The 21,034-nt window shown below is 36.4% G+C and overlaps 1 protein-coding gene across 1 annotated transcript in view; it reads right to left on the reverse strand.

The window, feature by feature from the left end:
- Positions 1-21,034, reverse strand: part of Meltrin (meltrin) — a 573,117-nt gene that overhangs the window by 23,841 nt on the left and 528,242 nt on the right. The window contains exons 15-17 of the mRNA XM_069839168.1: positions 19,616-19,817; positions 14,293-14,494; positions 10,053-10,209 (exon numbers count right to left, since the gene is read on the reverse strand). Coding sequence (XP_069695269.1) covers positions 10,053-10,209; positions 14,293-14,494; positions 19,616-19,817 — 561 coding nt within the window. The remainder of the gene's footprint in view (positions 1-10,052; positions 10,210-14,292; positions 14,495-19,615; positions 19,818-21,034) is intronic.

Raw genomic sequence — 21,034 nt, forward strand, 5'->3', positions numbered from 1 at the left:
GGAATCCTGAACAAGTCTCGGACTTCAAAAATGTAATTCAGGTAGCATTTGATTTTTCAGCACTGAAGTGTGGTTCAGAAGATTGTTCAGGTGTTGCTTCTGCGTGTTGTGCTTATTGCTCTACTCCATGCTGTTTCGTGCATTTTATAGAGAATTCTCATGTACATTTTTAAAGAAGTGTATTGACCAATACCAACCAAACGGAGAGTTACACAAATGAATGCTCCTACGGTCTTCATCACCTTTGTGAGGTAAGCCTATGTACAAATTTTTAACCAAAAATTCCTGTTCGAGCCGAAACCCTTCCCTTGTGAGTTTTACAGTTCAAACCCAAACAATTTTAAGGGGCAATAGAAATCCTTCGCATGGCTTTCTTTGTAAGAGAAGCAAAGCAGATTTTTGGCATATAGAAAAACCTGTGCCTGATTGAGAGAACTAAAATGTCGGCTGTTACTCGCTCAACAACATTTCCTGCTTCACAAAGAAATGTTTCTGTGTCTTGTAAGACTGCAGAGTCTTTAACGAACAAAGCAGGAAACAAGAGTGGGCATAATAATCTCCTAGGCTGAAAATTACCAAAACTGGAGAGCTATTATTTTAATATTACATTATGCAACGAGACTATAATGGTAGTAATTAAGATGCGAGTATGTTTATGAAAGGAGCGCAAGCGAATGTCATAATTTTCATAAGAGCATCTTAATTACCATTATAGTCAAGTTTCATGCGACTTTTTATGCTCGACCATATTTCTAACTTGAAATTATTCATAAGTATTCATGTTGTTCTTATCTGACTGAGGAGCGGAACTGACCTTGTGCAATACCTCGTAAATTGTGAGATGTGCGCAGATGCGAAAGTATTGACTTTTTCCGAGAAACAAATGTCGACATTGACCTTGATAATATAATCTAGAGAGTAAAATAAACATTAATCTTGATATAACCTTGAAATTGAATTAGACATTGAAAAAAGAGATGACAAATTGAATTTATTTGAATATTATTTACAATTAACGCTAATTATTATAGTAACAGAACTAGTTGCCTTTCGATTGCACATCCAAAAATAATCGATACTTGCGCTTTCATATTGCTACAATGGTATTTTCTGATTGGTGGAACACCTAAACTTTAATGAATAGGTGTACTTCAATGAGGTCCATTAAAGGGCTGCTACCAGGTGTATAATTACTACATTTCGGCATGGTCGAGCATAAAATTATTTAAAAGTCATTGTAAGGCAACGATAATATCGTTATTACGAAACAAATCATATTACAAGAAACAACTATGAATCATAAATCAAACTATTTAATTCACACTTTTTACGGGATGTAGTCCATGATTCCTATCACAATTAAGTTTCATTCATTTACTGCTTTAGTTATGGTTACTGGTAGTAAAATTCATTCCTTTCATTAGTACGTAAGTTGAATGAATTTCCATTTTGCTCAAACTTCAAATACAAATATTGTGTAAGTCTGTTAAGTTTCTTTCATGCACTAAAAACACAACTACATGCGTCAAGCTAAATGCAAAGCAACAGTCAAGTAAGCTCATAACAGAATACAATGAAGCAATACTGTTTAAGAACAAATAAACAGAACATCAAACCTTATAATCCTGGCAATCTACTGCTCCAAGGTCATTCTCTGCATGCAGTGTTGTCATGTCTTCGTACATACATAGATAAAGTTAACACAAGTAATTGCTGTTGTTGTTTAGTCAACTGTCCGAACCAGGTTTCAACCTCACAAATGATACCATCACTCATGTGGCAACTAAGCCAGGAGATAATGGGGTAGGGTGGTCAGTTCCTTTCCTCCTCCCTTGACTAGTTACATATTACACTAATCAGACTTCAACAAGTAATTAAGAGTTTTTATTCATTTAGAATAAACTTCGAAAGTCAATATAAATAATATTACATTATGACCAATTCATAAAAAGCAGATGACAGAAATAAATTCTTAGTCATACTTATGATTGTAGTAGCCTACTAATTTCTTTGAATTTGAACAATTGTAAAGCGAAATATTTCAAAGCAAGTGAAAACAGATGCAGATCTGTGAGTGAAAGGAATTTGAAAAACTTTTAACTGATAATATGGCTGCAATATTTCACATTAAGTAAGATAACGTGGTCCAACATTGACAGTGTGTAATGTTGACATATGTACGTCAACTTCTACAAAACGTGAGATTTGATGCTAGGTTGATTTTTAGTTTCTGGAGTGCACAATGTGCCACAAGCGCTTTAGCGGATGTCTATGCCCTTAAAGGATGAAGAACTTGGGCTCGAATCATGGTGGAACCAAGTGGAATTTGTGGTGGACAAAGATGGTGTTAGATTTTCACGTGATACTCCCATTTCCTTTATCTGCATCCCACCATTGTTCCGTTAATCATCATCATGCAGTGCTACGTAGTTTGCCTCCCATGGTGCACCTAGGGAAATGCCTATGGCGGCAAACAGAACTACAGTTTTGGTGCATCACTCATACAATCTGGGAGAATTATCAGCGATTGGATAAAGAAAACATACTGGGTGTTCATTTCAAAATGTGTCATAATGTCACTGTTGTGAATCAGCGATTTGAAGCGAGTTTCAGCTTTTATGGCAGAAAAGTTGCCTATTATTCAAGGCGTTCAATCTGAACTTGAGAACGTGTACGGTATAACTTGAACGTCATAGCAATAGATGGCGGTCTGTACAGTCTGTGTGCTACCGTAACCTCTTTCGAACTGTTTTGCGCGGGCAAGTCGTACGCAGGCTATTTGTTATCATCGGTTGCATACCGCAACATTCCATAACACAAATCAAATGCTCCGTGTCCATGTTGACCGTCGAAGTTAATGTCAACAAATACGTAAGTAATCGTCTTAACCCTCTCGCCATATCCCGACAGTAAGAAAAAAAACTCACCTCAGTACGTGTTTCCAAACAGTTCACATTCCTGCCACTACCGGCGTTACCGTATGCATCGGTACGTACTCTTCAGAATGAATGCCGTACTTGCTAGGCAACTTCTCTGGCAAATAGGTAATACGCCTCTGCGGAAGTGTAGGAAGATTGAATTCTCTAGGCTCATCGGCTAGCCACATGACGGCATATGGCGAGCCATGACACACTTTGAACTGAACACGCAGTATTTTAGGTAGCCTATATATAATACTTGAATTTTCAAACACAAACAGCCAAGTGAAGTTTAACGAAAATGGATAAAACACTTGTCAATGTTGGAGTGTTTACCACTTACATCATTTGCTTGCGACATTGATGATGTTTAGAATAATAATATTGCACAAATTATTCTTTGGTTTTGCTACTCACTTTCTCCAGCACTCAGCATGTTAAGCCACAAGTCGTGAATCTAGAGCTCTACAAAATAACATTAATCACAATGAACTAGCACACATGCGCAACAAAATAAAACAGCTGAGACAGCCACTAGCTTATCACACATAACAGAGCAACAAACTATAATTACAAACTAAAAATAAATACAAAAATATTTAATCATTCAAATAATATTAATACTAAAATAGTAATAGTAAATATCAGTTATATAAGTAGTAGGAAATATTAATTTAATATTATATAAATAAACAATTTATTTTTCTATTTCATGTGGGCTCTGCAAAATATTACTGGCTGAATTATGATAAAATTATATTCAATGAAGTTGGCAAGGAAAAAAAAATATTATACAAAAACTACTATGAAATATTGTAAAGAATTATTAAGAAGAGATACAAATTGCTCTTTGTATTTACCAGATAGTATTGCCGCATATGTAGGTTCAACAGTCCAAATCTAAGACGTCTGTAAAATTTCTCGAAATTCTATAGCTATAAATATGATAAACACATACATAATGTTTGTGCACTGATGGAATCCGGGTTTGTGAGAACATAATAAGTTACATTACTTACTTACTTACATTTACTTACAAATGGCTTTTAAGGAACCCGAAGGTTCATTGCCGCCCTCTCATAAGCCCGCCATCGGTCCCTATCCTGTGCAAGATTAATCCAGTTTCTATCATCATATCCCACCTCCCTCAAATCCATTTTAATATTATCCTCCCATCTACGTCTCGGCCTCCCCAAAGGTCTTTTTCCCTCCGGTCTCCCAACTAACACTCTATATGCATTTCTGGATTCACCCATACGTGCTACATGCCCTGCCCATCTCAAACGTCTGGATTTAATGTTCCTAATTATGTCAGGTCATAATAAGTTACCGGTTCCTAGTGTATATAACTTGCAGTGGCTTCTGGTGTCTATGAAATAAAAAAGTGTGGGAGCTAAAATAACTTAAAATAAGTCAATGCAACACACATACATACGTTTTAGAAAATCGTCGCTTGTCCATAAAATCATCAGTTCATGAACTCTCTTCATTAGAGTTCAGGAAATTGTACTCTTTCAGTTGAATTTGTCTTTACAAAACAACCATATATATATATATATATATATATATATATATATATATATATATATATAGACTACACATGCCTATTCTGCAGGCAAATCTTCTGCATATGACCTTCAGTGGCTTCATAGCTCCTGCAAATCACAGGAGTGCAGCATTGTCTATTAAAGGAATATTGCTATCAAAGGGGAATAGGGCTATTGTTTAGAACACATGCATCACTCAAGACACGTAGATACAAGAAAACAGAAAACAAACACACACTTTCAAGCTGATACAATCTTATCATTAGGGGGCGGACATTGATGAAAAGTCATCTTCTTATTTTTCACATTAGGACGATGCCTATTAATATAGAAATCCTTTCTATGTTAATATCAACGTAAAAAAGTAATTTCTTATATTGCATTTTTTTACTTTTTTCAACTAATAGGTCATTTTTAATACTTTGAAGAACTTTTAGATCATTCAGAATGCATTTTCCTTCCTTCTTTACCGATAGATCTGTTAAATCATTTTCTAAGCAAATAGGTTAGTAGTAATTACCTACTGAATAAGTGAATAACAGTGAAGTTCGAATTTTATAGTTTGGTACAAACTCTAAAGTCCATCCCTCATTCCACTGAAGGCTTCACTTCACACACCAGAAGTAATATAAAATGCTTGACAGCAGCTTAGTTTAAGTGAGGACTTTGACTGCTACTGTTCTTTTGTCGGTACGAGGGTGTCTTTAGAATTTATGTTTGTAAGGGGAGAAACTTTCACTGTGTCCTGGACAGGACGTTGTTCCTCAACATGGTTTGGAAGGGACGTCTACTGTAGTAGACATTATTTTTAACACAAAGATTGCAAGAATGCACACTGTGCCCACAATATGTTTTGTCATTCACACTCCCACACCTGGAAAATCTGGTAACAAAAGTGAAGCAAGGAAGGAAGAGGAGACAGAAAATGAAGGCACTGACATATTGTAAACCCTCATTAAAATCTACAGTTTTCTCTTAAAACCTTCATCTTGTTGCATGTTCTTTTCCTTTATCTTAGCTAAATTCCAGGAAGTTACCTTCTTTCTCCGAGATTTGCAGGGAAGTCATTGAAACAAGTGACTAATTTTTAATTAGTTGTGGTGCGAGTATGGTGAATAATATTTAAATGTCTTTTTTTTTTTAATTTTATGTCATTTTTCCATTAGTTTAAGGGCATTTTAATGATCATTTTAAGTAGATTTTTAGGTCATCCACATCAACATATAAAATCAAGCAAAACCAAGCACTATGTACCAAAGCCAAAGATAAAAAAATGGAGCATTTTAATAAAAAAAAACAGAAATTATTCCAGAAATCCCACGTAAATCTGCAGTAGCAAAATTCAGACTGCTTACAAAACACGATTATTTGGCCAAACACTTGAATAAAATAGGAATTTACACAAATCCAAATTGCCCTCTATGCAACAATGAAGAAGAAATGACTGAAGATCATCTCATAACCTGTGAAGTTCTACCTGATGGATCCACCACATAGAAATATTGGAGAGCAAGAACGCTAATGGCTTCGTTGCCAAAGCCCGGCATTAGATAACAACAACAACATCCGCCCCCTATTTATCGTTCTTCCTCTGTAATTATATTTGCACAAAAAAAGCAGGTCATTTCCGGCTCATGTGAAAGAATATTTCTATTACACTTTGTCGTTCTGTAGAAGCAAATGGTAGTGATAAAAGACAGATAAAAGGTTGTGTTTTACGCAGATCATGCACAATTGATATTTAGAGTTCACGACTTTTTTTTTTTTTTTTTAATATTCCAGTGTTCTTCCTCTTTTAACAGACAAAAGGCTCCATCTTGAGTCCTTCAAAGAAGCGAAAACTCATTTAACTCACCATAACTCGGAAACCAGTAAAGATTTTGAATAGTAATAACTTTTAAAAGTAATTTTCATTCTTTTTCAATATTTCTCTCACTTTGACTCCTCATCTAACGTGAAAAACATACAAGTTTGCTGCTTACCAACTTTTGAAGGTGTAAATGCCTATTTTGAACAGATCTTTTCGAAGTTACTATTTTTCTCTCTATTTCCAAAAAAGATTTTCATTTAGAATTTTTTTCAATGCTTTTCTCAGACATTCACCTATCAATCATAAAAATTACAGCACAATTGACTGACTATCTTAGGAACTACAACGTGATAAATATTTAATGCAGTGGGAAACTGATTTCTTCCTCCCTCTGGCTCTCTCACACGAGATGTCACACTCTCGCACAAGCCGTCTATATTACAACGCCGCAGCGCCCTCCAATTCGTTCTCCTCATATGCAGAAGATTTGCCATGGACAATAATAGTACATCTAGTATATTATCTGAGGACTGCAGACCTAGCTATAAGCATGTTCACTGTACAGTTAGACAGACGCGGAAGTATAAGAAAGTACAACCCTACAAGCATGTATCATCACTTTTGTTTATCATATTTATAGCTATAGAATTTCGAGAAATTTTACAAATGTCTTAGCTTTGGACTATTGAACCTACATATGCGGCAATACTATCTGGTAAATACAAAGAGCAATTTGTATCTTTTCTTAGTGATAGTACATCTAAAATCCCTCAAAGACGACAATTTTCACACGAGCACAAAGTCACTATCTCATTTCAAGACATCATCATCAAGGTGTCATTCATCCTTATTGATCATCAAATAGGAACATTACATAAATGCAGAAATGTTAAGCAAATATCTGTTATTATTAGTTTGGTAGCAAATGCAGATCAGCGAATGCAAATTTTAAATTCATAGGCCTGGTGTCAGGAATGGACTCGTTTTACAATTACTGTACCTTTGTTATACTAAAATAAATAACATCTGGTACAACAAGAGCAAGATAAGTAAAAAACATTCTGACATATGTCAGTAAGTTTCATTCAGTCATTTTATAAGAAGAAAATTATTCGGTGGCATTATTAAAGAGAAGTACTCAATGTACTTCAAATTCAGCACTATCATAAAGTAACTTTCGGCATTACGAACAACACTTAAGTAATTATATTACAAGGGCTATTCAGAAATCAACTTCCGATTGGCTACCAAAAAAAAACACACACAAACAATAATACAAACTGTTCATTGCCTGGAAAACGTTCCTGGATAGTGACACTATTTTTCACATAGTCACCATATAAATTCAAGCACTTGTCATAGCATGGGACTAGCTTGTGTATTCCTTCTTCATAAAAGGGTGCCGTCTGTGTACTCAGCCAAGTTTTCACTCTGTCATAAGCTCCTCATTGTCATTGAAGCACTGAGTGGCTAACCAGTTCTTCATTTTGAGAAAGCAGTGGTAGTCACTCGGTGCCAAGTCTGGACTGTAGGGGAATCTTCAAAAGTTTCCCATGTGTACTTGTTCAATAAAGCCTTTGTGCGAGCAGCAGTATGGGGCCTAGTATTGTCATGAAGAAGAATGACGTCCTTGGAGAGCAATCCACGGCATTTGTTTTGGATTGCTCTCCGAAGCTTCTTTAGCGTTTCACAATTAACAGTTGCTGTTATTGTGATCCCAGGCACCATAAACTTTGTCAACAATACCCCTTTTTGATCCCAAAAAATTGTAGCCATCATCTTTCGGTTCGAGAATGTTTGTTTGAATTTTCTTGGGTGTGCATCCACTGCTTTGACTGTTCTTTGGTCTCAGCATTGACGAACTGTACCCATGTCTCATCTCCTATCACGAATCTGTCCAGAAATTGATCACCATCATTGTGGTAATGCTGAAGGAACATTAAGACCGAGGTCATTCTCTGAGTTTTATGCCGGTCAGTGAGATTTTTCAGCACACATCATGCACAAAATTTGTGGAAATCTAACCTTCCTGTAACGACTTGTCCTTGAAATTTGTAGGAAATTTTCAGAGAGTTCAGAAATTGTGAAACGACGTCTTTCACGCACAGTTTGTTCAATTTGTTGAACGAGTTCATCAGTCATAATTGAATGTTGCCTTGACTTCCCTCATTGTGCACATCTTCACGCCTGTTCTTAAATTTTCTGCACCAGTCCTGTACGACACTATCACTCATAATGTTGCCATAAACACGACACAATCAATGGTGAATCTCAGACACAATCAATGGTGAATCTCAGCAGCATTAATTCCTTCTGCGTGAAGAAATCGAATAACCTCACAACTCACAGGACAAGTAATAATTGCGTCCATTATCAACAGCTGTTTCTCACATACTACTGAATGGAAATGAGTGCATGATGCATGGGAGCATTATTACGTCTTTACTCGTGGCTACTGCGCAAGCACCATCTTCCTGCAATGATCTAGCAATCCACAATCGACAATTGGAAGTTGATTTCTGAATAGCCCTCGTACATAAAACATTCCTCGGATATACACTTACACTATTTTCAGATTTGGAACTGTCAGCCTCTTTTGATCACCTGAATGTTCTTTAAAATTCTCTGTATAAAAATGTATAAAATATTTCCTATATAAAATTATATACCCTGTATAACAAGAATTTTACAGACTGTCTTCATTCTAAATAAAAATTCTAATAGAACAATTTTAATAAATGGCACTTCACTTCATGCTATATAAAACATGCAGATTCACTGCCACAAGATGCATCCACTGTTTTGTCACTACAACATGCATATTATCATCTTACTCATAGGACCGTAGACCTAGTTATAAGCATGTTTACTGTACAGTTAGTATAAGAAAGTACAATCCTACACTTCCCTGCACTTGGTTTGCACTTCCCTCTGCAGAAGTACAATCAATATGTAATGGGGAACCTGTCGACTACTCACACACGCTTAACCTAACACAGACTTATTGCTATGACACATATATTCTCTGTTTTCTACACAATTCGTTTTTCAAATTTTGAAGATAATTCCGCAACTGTAGGTCTAGCCACAGCACCTTGCAATGGATCTTTCTGATTCTGAAACTTCACTATTGGTGGAGTTTCTGGAGTTGATGGACAAGAGTCTGACATTTCTACTAGTTTGTGCTTTACAGGATCTTTTTTCATTTTTAATTGCAATGATTTTGAATTCTTTCTAACCCTTTTTGACTGGTCACCTAAATTACTGGAAGAAGTTGGCGGATTATTAGATCCTGAATTCTTTCTCATCTTCCTGGATCGATCACCTAAATTATTGGAAGAAGTTGATGGATTACTGGATTCCAGATTGTTTCTAATGTTTTGGAGCTCTGCACCTGTGTTAATGTAAGAGGTTGAAGGATTTATTGGTTCTGACTTCACTGTGTTAGAGATTATGGAAATGCCAGTCTTAGATGGCAACTTTGTCTGTGGTACACTGTCTGGTGGCGCAGGATGCAGGAACTGATTCACACTCAAGAAAATGCTTCTCCTTCTCCTTTTCCCTTTGCTACCACTAGGATCTGCGTTGGGTGCTGACTCTGTCTGTATTGTGTTCATCACTGCAGAGTTGGTTGTCGACACCAGGCCGGTCTTTGTTATCTCTAGCTTTATCCTGGTGTTTGCAGGCGACGCATGAGTGTGCCCACCACCGGATTTTGGGTTAGAGGATCTACACCAACGACCAAACACCGAGCTACAGAAGCGAGAGGTTACATACGAGGGCTGCTGCGTGCTGGCAGCTGGGTGACTGCTCCCCTTCTTCCACCAGTATTTCACGTTGCGCCGCGTGTAGTACATGAAGATAGCAATCAGCGCCACGAACGGAACGATGCCCAAGAATATCACGTACAATGCAGTCATCACATCACGGCGAGCTGCAAAAAGATACAAGCTATTGATTGGTTGAACCACACACACACACAATAGTACATTATGCAATGAGTCTATAATGGTAGTAATTAAGACGCGAGTATGTTTATGAAACGAGCGCAAGCGAGTTTCATAACTTTCATCTGACTGGGGAGCGGAACTGACCTTGTGCAATATCTCGTAAATTGTGAGATGTGCGCAGACGCGAAAGTATTGATTTTTTCCTAGAAACAAATGTCGTTGGCCTTGATATAATCTAGAGAGTAAAATAAAGATTAATCTTGATATAACCTTGAAATTGATTTAGACACTGAAAAACGAGATGACAAATTGAATTTATTTGAATATTATTTACAATTAACGCTAATTATTATAGTAACAGAACATAACCTTCTGCGACAGTATTGGATTTCCAGCCTCCGTGACGTTTTGCTAGTTGTCTTTCGATTGCATATCCGAGAATAATCAATACTTGCGCTTTCATATTGCTACAATGGTGTCTTCTGATTGGTGGAACACCTGAACTTTAATAAATAGGTGTACTTTAATGAGGTCCATTAAAGGGCTGCTACAGGTGTATAATTACTACATTTCGGCATGGTCGAGCATAAACATTTTAATGAGTCTCACATTCTTTTTTAATTTTTTTTAGTAGTCTCTAAGGTAATTCTGAAATAAAAATAAGTAGATAGGAGGGCAGCATAAACAATTTCCAAAATTTTATTGTTTGTGACATTCAAGTTTTTTTTTAGTTATGTAATATGGTTCTGTACATTTTATTTCAGTAATGCTGAATTCTTTAGAAGAGGTTTACATTGGATTTTTTTTCCATTGCTGGTGATCCAAAAAGGAAATCGCCACATTCCAAAGATTGGCTCTATCTTCTCCAAGTGTTAAAAAATGGGGCGAGAAAGGGTTCTTATTCGTTGGGACTGTTAAAAACAGCAAATATGTTTAACTGGTCAGTTAAAAATGTGTAACACATTTTGTTTACACAGAGCTTTTGGGAAAATATCCTTACCGTATTATATATACAGTAGAACCTCTATTATCCGCGGTAATGAATGGGGTGGGCCGAACGGTTAATCGAAAAAATCGGATAAACCATATCATAAAAATTGTCATAAATTTAGTGAATAATGTTTACACTTTCGCGATTTCCTCTATGATCTTTCATCCAGCACGCCAGGTAGTGGACGAGAAGTTCACCGATTTATGTCTGGTTGTTAACAATGGGTTTTTAAGAGAAAAGGAAAATATTTGTAATGGCTATCTGTGGAAAGATACGAATAGTGGAGGTCTCATGTTGTAGATTTACATACATCATACACTTTATCCTTGATTTTTATTGAATTGCACACAGTTGTGATTTGAATCTCGTATTCTGAGATGAGCCACAGTTTCTCGTTCCCTAATCCACTCAGTTATTTGCACTTTTTTATACTTAGCAAACACGATTTCTTTTGATACCCATGAAGACATTTAATATAGAAATTATACAGTACAAAAACTCGAATAATACACTATACTGTCTAAGGATTAAAGTCTTGTAATAACCCTCTCTAGAAAAAATAGCGTGCTAATGAATGTAGGCCTACAGTGCTTCATATATTTCTATAGTAAAAAAAATGCAGGAGAAAGACAGTTGGATAATCCAGCAATCGGTCAATAGGGTGACGGATAACGGGGTTCTACTGTAATCACGTTTCCTTTGGCACTATTTGAATCTGCAAAGTATGAACAAAATTATACAGTTGCATTTTTTAAAGAGAAACTATGCTTTACATAAAAGTGAGAAATTCCAATTAGTCACGACCAATAGTCACGACCAATGTCACTGCACAGCATATTTTTTTTCATTACTTCCGTAACTTAAAAACCACAACATTAAAACTAAATATTTAAACAATAATGTACATTAAAAAATTCAAATTAAAAAAAAAAGAGAAAGAAAGAATAGAAAGCCTTAAAGAAGGTCCGTAATAATTTATATGTAAGCTAAACTACTATCATTAAAAATTATTAAGTTATTTAAATAAACAACTAGTTCATTGTATTAGTATTTTACCTTAGTTGATTTTTTAAGATTGATGCACATCACATCGAAACAATGATGAAGGATGGATAGAACAGAGAAAAATTCTCTCCGGCACCGGGACTCGAAGCCGAGTTTTCAGCTCTATGTGCTGACACTTCATCCACTAAGCCACACTGGAATCCAGTTACGATGCCGGATTGTTTAACCAGAGTCCGAGTTCCGGTGCTAGAGTGAAGTTTTCTCCGTTCTATCCATTCTTCACCATATGGTAATGCAGAATTCCTGCATGGAAATATCATATGTACTTCAGTACATCAATGTAATATGATAAGCATAAGTAATCACTTCGTGATTCAAGATGGCACCTTGTTCCGTCGGACCCCGGCCACTTAATCACTCGTAATGAGTGCACCTCTGTACATAGTGTTGGGCATTGTGCCACTGTCACATATTCTGTGACAGTACATGAGGATAGACCACCAAAGGGGAACAGAGAGGTAGAACTTAAACTGAGAAGGATTCAGTCAAGCATCAGAACTAGAATCCAGTGTGGCTTAGTGGATAAAGTGTCAGCACGTAGAGCTGAAAACCTGAGTTTGAGTTCCGGTGCCAGAGAGAATTTTTCTCTATTCTACCCATTCTTCATCATATAGTAATGCAGAATTCCTACACGGAAATATCATATGTACTTCGGTACATCATTGTAACATTTTTCTAATGTTTAAAATGCTGACATTAATGATCATTCACCAAAATGTAAGCATACATGTTTTTAGTATCTTAATTTAAAGTGGCTAACAATTAAGTAACACAGAAAATTAAATAAATACTTTGATCACTTAGATCAGACGTGGGCATCAGTAGTACATGTAGCACGGAGTCGAACGCAACTACGTGATCTCCCTCCCTCCACACCCCTAGCTGTTCACCATACCGGGGTACCTGTCAGACCAGTTGAGGTACTGGCAGTCAGCGGTGGATTTCAGTAAAAATATTTCGCTCTCTAAGGAAGCTCCTGAAGTAAAAAAGTCGTAAAATATTACTTCCACAAAGAATGGAAAAATGGATTCTTTTGTTGCGAAGAAGGGGAAAGTGTTAGGTGCTTATTATGCTACAAAATTTTAATAGCAGTGAAGAAGAGCAACGTTCAAAAGTAAAATATCCACATCTTCGGAGTTTTATTATGAAAATTGCTTCTATGTTTGGCTCAACCTATACTTGTGAACAGTTGTTTTCTCAGTTGGCCATTGTAAAATCCAAATCAAGATCACGTATTTCAGATGAAAATTTATTCCATCAATTGCAATGTTTGACATAACTTCAAATTTTGAAACACTTGCTGATTTACGTGACGAAGAAGAATAAATGAATTCCTTCTTTTGAGGGCATGAGTTAATTGGCGTAAATTGACAACAACAAAGAACTACAGTAATAGTTTTAAAAACAGCCTAATTGTTGTTTTTTCTGTTCCTTAGTAATGTGCTTGATATTTTGTTAAGAATCTGTTTTTCATAAGTTCCTTAATTTTATTTTCTAGTGATGCAAATCAGTGATTGATGCCCTTTCAGAACAAATAGGTTCAGATTATGGCATTACATTTTAACTGTTGTGGAATTATACATTTTATATAATTTTATAAGGTTCTTACAGTAATTGTTTAAATTATAAATATAGTTATGTTTCAGCTTTTTGTAAAATAGTTTGTATTTGTTTTGGAAAATTTGTTTTCTTTCATTGTCATTATTCATAAAAATAACATTCAGAAAACTGTGTATCTTTTTGTCCTGCTTAATTACTTAACGTTTCGTGTTTCAATACTTCACGCGAGCCACCGCTGAGTATTACGTTAACAGGTGATGCGTGTTGCAGCAATCAGAGTAGTACGGCGCATATCTTTAAATGCCCACGTCTGAGTTAGATGATAGAAATCTTAGCGCTGCCTTAAGGAAGTTCCATGAACCGCAAGTGACATGAATCTATGACTTAATTCGCCCTAACAGATGATCAACCAGGAGTAATAGTTTCATTTTATGTCAATAACATTACTCACCGTTGGGATCGGAAGCAGGCCCACTGTCTTCGCTGCCGCCTGTACCAGGATAGTCACAGTGTGGTGGTGCATATCCCACAGCACAGTGGCAGTGTCCGCGGCTGTTACACACGCCATTGCCGTTGCAATCCTGGGGACATACCATGGCACCAGCTTGCTGCCGGAGTGAACCCACTGCCATGCACTTCTGGTTCACACACATCTGCAATCATGTCATGTAGAGAGACTCAAAACAAATCTCAAGTGCGTTAGGAAAGAAGATATAATTCCAACCGCTAACACGACAAATCCACATCATTTTCTTCATAATTGTTGTTGCCATCATTACCATTAATAACACTTCTGGTTGTCGAGACTTCAACATACGAGGGGGATCCAGGAAATAACGACCGTTTTGTTGTAATAATTAAAAAAATATATATATTTATTTGAAAAAACAAAGTCTGTTACATAACTGAAGCTTCCTTTACTTCTCTACATAATCACCACCTACATTTAAACATTTGTCGTATCTGTTCACTAGCTTTAGAATTCCCGTGTCATACTCCTCTGCCGCCAGTTCATTAAGCCAGGTGTTCACTGTCTTCTTCAACTCTTCATCACTTCCAAAACGCGTACCACCCAGAAAGTCTTTCAGCTTAGTGAAAAGGTGAAAATCGCTAGGAGCAAGGTCTGGACTATAGGGCGGATGATCAAAGATTTCCCAACCGAATTGATCCAGCAATTCTCGAGTTGAAGCAGCAGTGTGCGGGTGGGCGTTGTCGTGAAGAAGCACAACTCCTCTCAAAAGCATTCCTCGCCTCTTGTTTTGGATGGCTCGCCGTAGTTTTCGTAAAGTCTCATAATAACGATTTGCATTGATCATAGTACCTTTTGGCATGAAATCCAGCAAAAGAACACCTTTGCAATCCCAAAAGATAGTAGCCATGACTTTTTGTGTTGAGAGAGTCTGTTTGAATTTTCTCGGTTTCTTGGGTGATGAGGGATGATGCCACTGACGTGATTGGCGCTTGGTCTCTGAGGTGTTGTGAGACACCCAGGTCTCATCACCAGTCACAATTTGATCAAGAAAGGCGTCTCCATCTGTGTGATATCGCATCAAGAATGTCAATGCTGAGGCCATTCTCTGAGTTTTGTGTTGGTCACTCAGTTGCCGTGGAACCCATCGTGCACAGATTTTGTGGTAGCCAAGATGTTGCGACACAATTTCACCAAGCAAAGAACGAGAAATGTCAGGAAAGGCAATATGCAATTCGTCGAGTGATGTGCGCCTGTCTTGCAAGATTCTGTCGTTCACTTTAGTCTTCAGGTCTTCTGTGATGAGAGATGAGCGTCCGGGTCGAGTTTCATCGTGGACATTTGTTCGCCCATTGTTGAACATTTCGCACCATTTTCTCACATTTCTTTCATTCATTACAGTATCACCATACACTTCTTTCAATTGCCGGTAAATTTCTGCAGGTTTCAAATGTCGGGCATTCAAAAATCGAATGACACTCCTCATCTCACAGTTGGTGGGATTATCAATCACGTCGTTCATTTTGAAGTAACACAAAATGCACAATGGCGACTTGTTGCAACCAGTACTCACAACATTATGAGAACACATGTTAAGGAAGCCAGTTGACCTTCAAACAAGGAAGGGGAGTCAGCTGCGCGGCAGGTATGCGCAACCGGTTGTTATTTCCTGGATCCCCCTCACAGTATTAATAATAACCATCCATAAGAAATTTCTTTCATTCTTTCTTGAATTTAACATCTGCATTTAATTTTTTTTTCGTCTGTTGCAAATACTTTGTTTACCTTGAACATTCTATGTCTTTTTTAATAACGAAACTGTGTTTTCATGTACTTCAATAAATACAGCACTGTAAATTGTTTGTTCAATGTCTCTATTTTACTGGAAATTTGTATTTGAGGATATTGCCATCCTGATAGCTTCCATCTAATTATCAAAGCACTTTGTTTCTTCATACTCTGTGATGAATTTAGGGGATGGCCCGGGAGGAAATTTTCTCCCCAGGATTCCAGGATGTCCCTTTCTCCCCCCTCCCCGGTTATTTCAGTCTTTGTTTTTTTAAGTAAAAAATATAATGTAGGCCTATACAGTATTATATTTAAATTTTATATGACTTTTTAGTACTAACTAAAATAAATACTGTTATGTAGATTTTCGTCTTAGAAGACATATGAAATCTCAAATTATATTTAGGAATACAAAAATTATGATGAGTATAAAATTCTTATAAGGCCTGTACTATCTTACGCATCTGAGACTTGGCCATTGTCGAAGTCAGATGCGACATTATTATGTACATTTGAAAGAAAGATTCTTAGGCAAATCTTTGGACCAGTTAGAGAAAACGGAACATGGAGAAGAAGATATAATTTTGAACTGTACAGATTATATAATGAGCCGGACATTGTTAAATTTATAAAAATAAGAAGATTGGATTGGGCCGGACATGTTGTGAGAATGCAAGATAATAGGGTTGCGAAGAGAGTTTTTAAATTTATTCCGATGAAAAGAAGGAAGGTTGGGAGACCGAGATTGAGATAGGAAGACTGTGTGATGGATGACATCAAGACTTTGGGTGTTAGAAATTGGAGAAGTTTGGCATTGGATAGGGAGGAATGGCGAAAACTTCTGAAGAAGGCCAGGGCCCATGAAGGGCTGTCGTGCCATTGATGATGATGATGATGATGATGATGATGATGATGATGATGTAGATTTTCACGTAGTGATTTCCTTAAGGTTGGTATTTTGGTGGCTGATCTTGATTAGCTGAAACTTAAACCATCTGAATTTTCAGTCATATTTGTTACAGTTTAGAAGTCAGATGTGCTGTGTTTTTATTGGCGTAGTTTTCAGTGTTAGTTTTATTTAGTAAATATAATAATTTTGTTTACTAAAATAGTTATAGCATATGCAGTAAATATAAATATTTCCCTGTATGATGGCAAAATAACACACATTGTTTACCGTAAAGTGGGGTGACTTTGAACGCCGAGGTGACTTTGAACAGTAATTTAGCGCCTTTCTAAATTAAATGCTATACCCAATTGCGAAAAAACTGAACTAATTTATTGACAACTTAAACAGTTTTTTCGCTTTTGGGTACAGCATTTAATTTAGAAAGGCGCTAAATTACTGTTCAAAGTCACCTCAGCGTTCAAAGTCACCCCACTTTACGGTACTTTCTTAAAAAGAAAAGACGTATTGAGGAGTCAATGGAAAGTGCATCCATTACATTTAATGAAGAAAATTCTCAATTCACTTCAAGAGAAAGTGAAATCTGTGAATAAGTAATTCCATATACTGTCCAACTGAGTGGTTATATCGAAAGGTCGTCAAAATGGGGTGAAATCAAATGACAGTCACTTACTTAAAGGGACGCTTTTCTTTAAATTATTTTAAACATTTCTATAATATTACGTAGACATCTAATTCCATACAGCAAATATTTTCAGAAAAAATCATAACAGCTCAGTCACTAGCCTTTACAGAGAGGCCAGGAGAAACGGGTGGGGGAACTGAGATGCAACATAACCACTCAGTTGGACAGTATGTTACCTTCATTTAATACTGTTAGTGGTGAGTAATGAATACAATGGTTGGAAGCGAAATCAAATATAAAAAACGATAAGATACTACATATGATTGGCTGCATTTTGATCATACTCGGGATGATGCATTTTGTAAACTCCGTGAAATGCATTTAAACAATGACCTTGAAGATCTTCAAAACACAAGTGGGATAAAAAACTTTAGAAAAGCTATTGGAAGACATTCGTCTAACTTAGTAAGTAATTACTACTTGTGGGCCTAGAAAATTTTATGGTTTACGTAAAAAGAATATTTAACGCCGGCTTTAGGGACAATTTTACATCATGTTTTACATAACAATATTAACATTTTTAAGTTAATATCTACTAGTGGCTTATGCAGCAAATGCTGCAAACTAAGTTCATCAGACGTTCAAATAAAAATTTTTCAGATTTATTTTCAACGAAGAATACCAGACATTTTGAAAGTTATTTGCTTCCATAATAATGAAACATACTCCCACTGAATGATTATTTTATGCCAAATACTTTTTCTTGAACCTATCCACCTTCAGTTTTTGTGTCTCAACGCGAAAACGCAAGTAACAATGTCAGGACAATCAGTGGGTTTGTCATGTGGGAGTAAAGCAATAGCTATTTCAGGTCATTATGGATTATAGGCAAAAGTTAAAAAAAAAATGTCTGGTTTACTATGCTTTCGAACAATAGACATAGCATCTTGATATAGCTGCTGCATGTAGAGTTTGAATTGTAGAACTTTTTCCTTAGGAACCGTAATTTTTGCACTCTCTCGAGCCAATACTGAAGAGAATGACGCATATAAATATCTACACCACACCGCCATTAAGTAGGCCTATATGAAAAAGACCCAACCCCACTTGATTAATAACTATAAAAATATTTGAATTTTAATAACAATATTATTATCTTACGAAAGTTTTGTAGTTATATATACTGTATAGCCGCCACTCAGTAAATTATAGAAATGAAGATCTAATTTAAGATATTCTCTACATCTACTTATATAACCCCAAAACATTTCACTTTCATATCATCAACATAGCATTAATATGTATAATTATTAATGAAAAATAGTCGCATCATGGCATTAACTATAATAATATTTAATTTCTAATGATAATAATGTCATCAAACCACCTCAAGTTTTGTAGATTTTAATATCTAATACACACCTGTACTCAGAAAATTACAAAGCGCAGAATTAGACCTGTGAATTATTTTTAGTGAGTCTTAAAATTTTTAATAACCAATTGAATTTGAGCTCTAAATATGTCGGCAATCCTGCAGGTCATGGCCTTCGTGTAATAGCGTATTGTTTATTATTGTAGTGTGTGTTTTGTTTTTTTCTGAAATGCAATAGTTCTCAAACTGAGGAAAAATGGATTTTGGAAAATAGGAAAATTATGTAGGAAAATTGACATTTCACTGAAAACTACTATTTTTCTGAAAAACTTTGGGTTCCAAGCTTCAAAATGAGGGGTCATTTATTAAAATCCTTTCAGTTGTTTTCCCGTAATTTCCATTACCAGTTTAAATTATATGTATAGATACTAACATTTAGTAGTATCCATTAAATGAAAGCTCTGTCTCTTTAATTAACCACATTTCTTTAAGTTCCCATTTACATAGACTGCCTGTGTTGTTGTGAAGTAAGATCTGAATTATTGTTTCTTTTGCTGTCGCCACCTCCTCTAACACCCTGGAAGAAAAGGTCCGAATTCAACACTGTTCATACCTTTCCCTCCCCACACTTGGCGCCATCAGGTGCCAGGCCTGGATCCACTTGGTTCAAGCCCAAGTCGATAATGGCAGTTCTGCAGGGGATGATACTGCCCCCCGAGTTGATGAAGGAATGTGACAGAATGGCCACTGACTCCATGCCGAACTCCAGTCGCTCGTTCAAGTGCTTGCAATGAAGCATGCCGCAGTAAATATTTCTGAAGGCAGGAAACAACAGAGATAAGTTTGTCAGAACTCATTGCTATTACGCATTATATCAGAAAAGCATGACGTTTTAAAGATTGCATCTACCTTCGTCATTCAACCAAGTTCATCATACTGAATGCCATTCCAAAATAGATAAAAAACGAATTCTCTAATTTAAATTAAAACACGCAATAGATTCTTATTCTAAGAAACAAAAGCATCATTCCTAACAATTCACAAAGAAAAGCTGCACCTCAAGTTAGTCAGTCAAAGCTACACTGACTGATGTAAGATCTATGGAATAACAAAAAATACTGTGTGTGCAGTTCAAAGTGGCTAGCCGATGAGCCTAGAGAATTCAATCTTCCTACACTTCCGCAGAAGCGTATTACCTACGTGCCAGAGAAGTTGCCTGGCAAATATGGCGTTCATTCTGAAGAGTACTTACCGATACGTACGGTTACACCAGTAGTGGCAGGAATGTGAACTGTTTGGAAACACGTACTGAGGTGAATTTTTTCCTTACTGTCGGGATATGGCGACAGGGTTAAGACGATTACTTACGTATTTGTTGACATTACCTTGGACGGTTAATATAGACACGGAGCATTTGATTTGTGTTGTGGAATGTTGCCATACGCAACCGATGATAACAAATACCCTGCGTACGACTTGCTCGCGCAAAACACAGTTCGAAAGAGGTTATGCTAGCACACAGACCGTACAGACCGCCATCTGTTGCTACGACGTTCAAGTTATACCATACACGTTCTCAAGTTCAGATTGGACGCCTTGATTAATAGGCAACTTCTCTGACATAAAAGCTGAAACTCGCTTCAAATCGCTGACTCACAACAGTGACGTCATGACACACTTTGAAATGAACACCCAGTAGAATTAGATGTTAAATCTGTATACATGATAGGGATAGTGAGTTCATTCCCATCCTTGGAATGAAAATATGGTACAAAACAAACACGAAAACTTTGCAACACCGTTACAGTGTATCAAGCCCCAGTAATGAACACCATGTTATTTATTACCTGGATGCAAAATGTTATGCAAAATTAGATTCATCTTCGTTATCAGAAAAATCTACTCAATAACTTCCGAAACATCGTGCATATTGCAAGACAAATTTTTGCTTGTTCACTGCCTTCAGAATGAAATGTCAAAATATATAACCAACAGTAATCAAATCGAAATATTTTGTTTTCTTATAGTAATG

The sequence above is a fragment of the Periplaneta americana genome, chromosome 11 (genome assembly GCF_040183065.1).
Source record: "Periplaneta americana isolate PAMFEO1 chromosome 11, P.americana_PAMFEO1_priV1, whole genome shotgun sequence".
NCBI lineage: Eukaryota > Metazoa > Arthropoda > Insecta > Blattodea > Blattidae > Periplaneta > Periplaneta americana.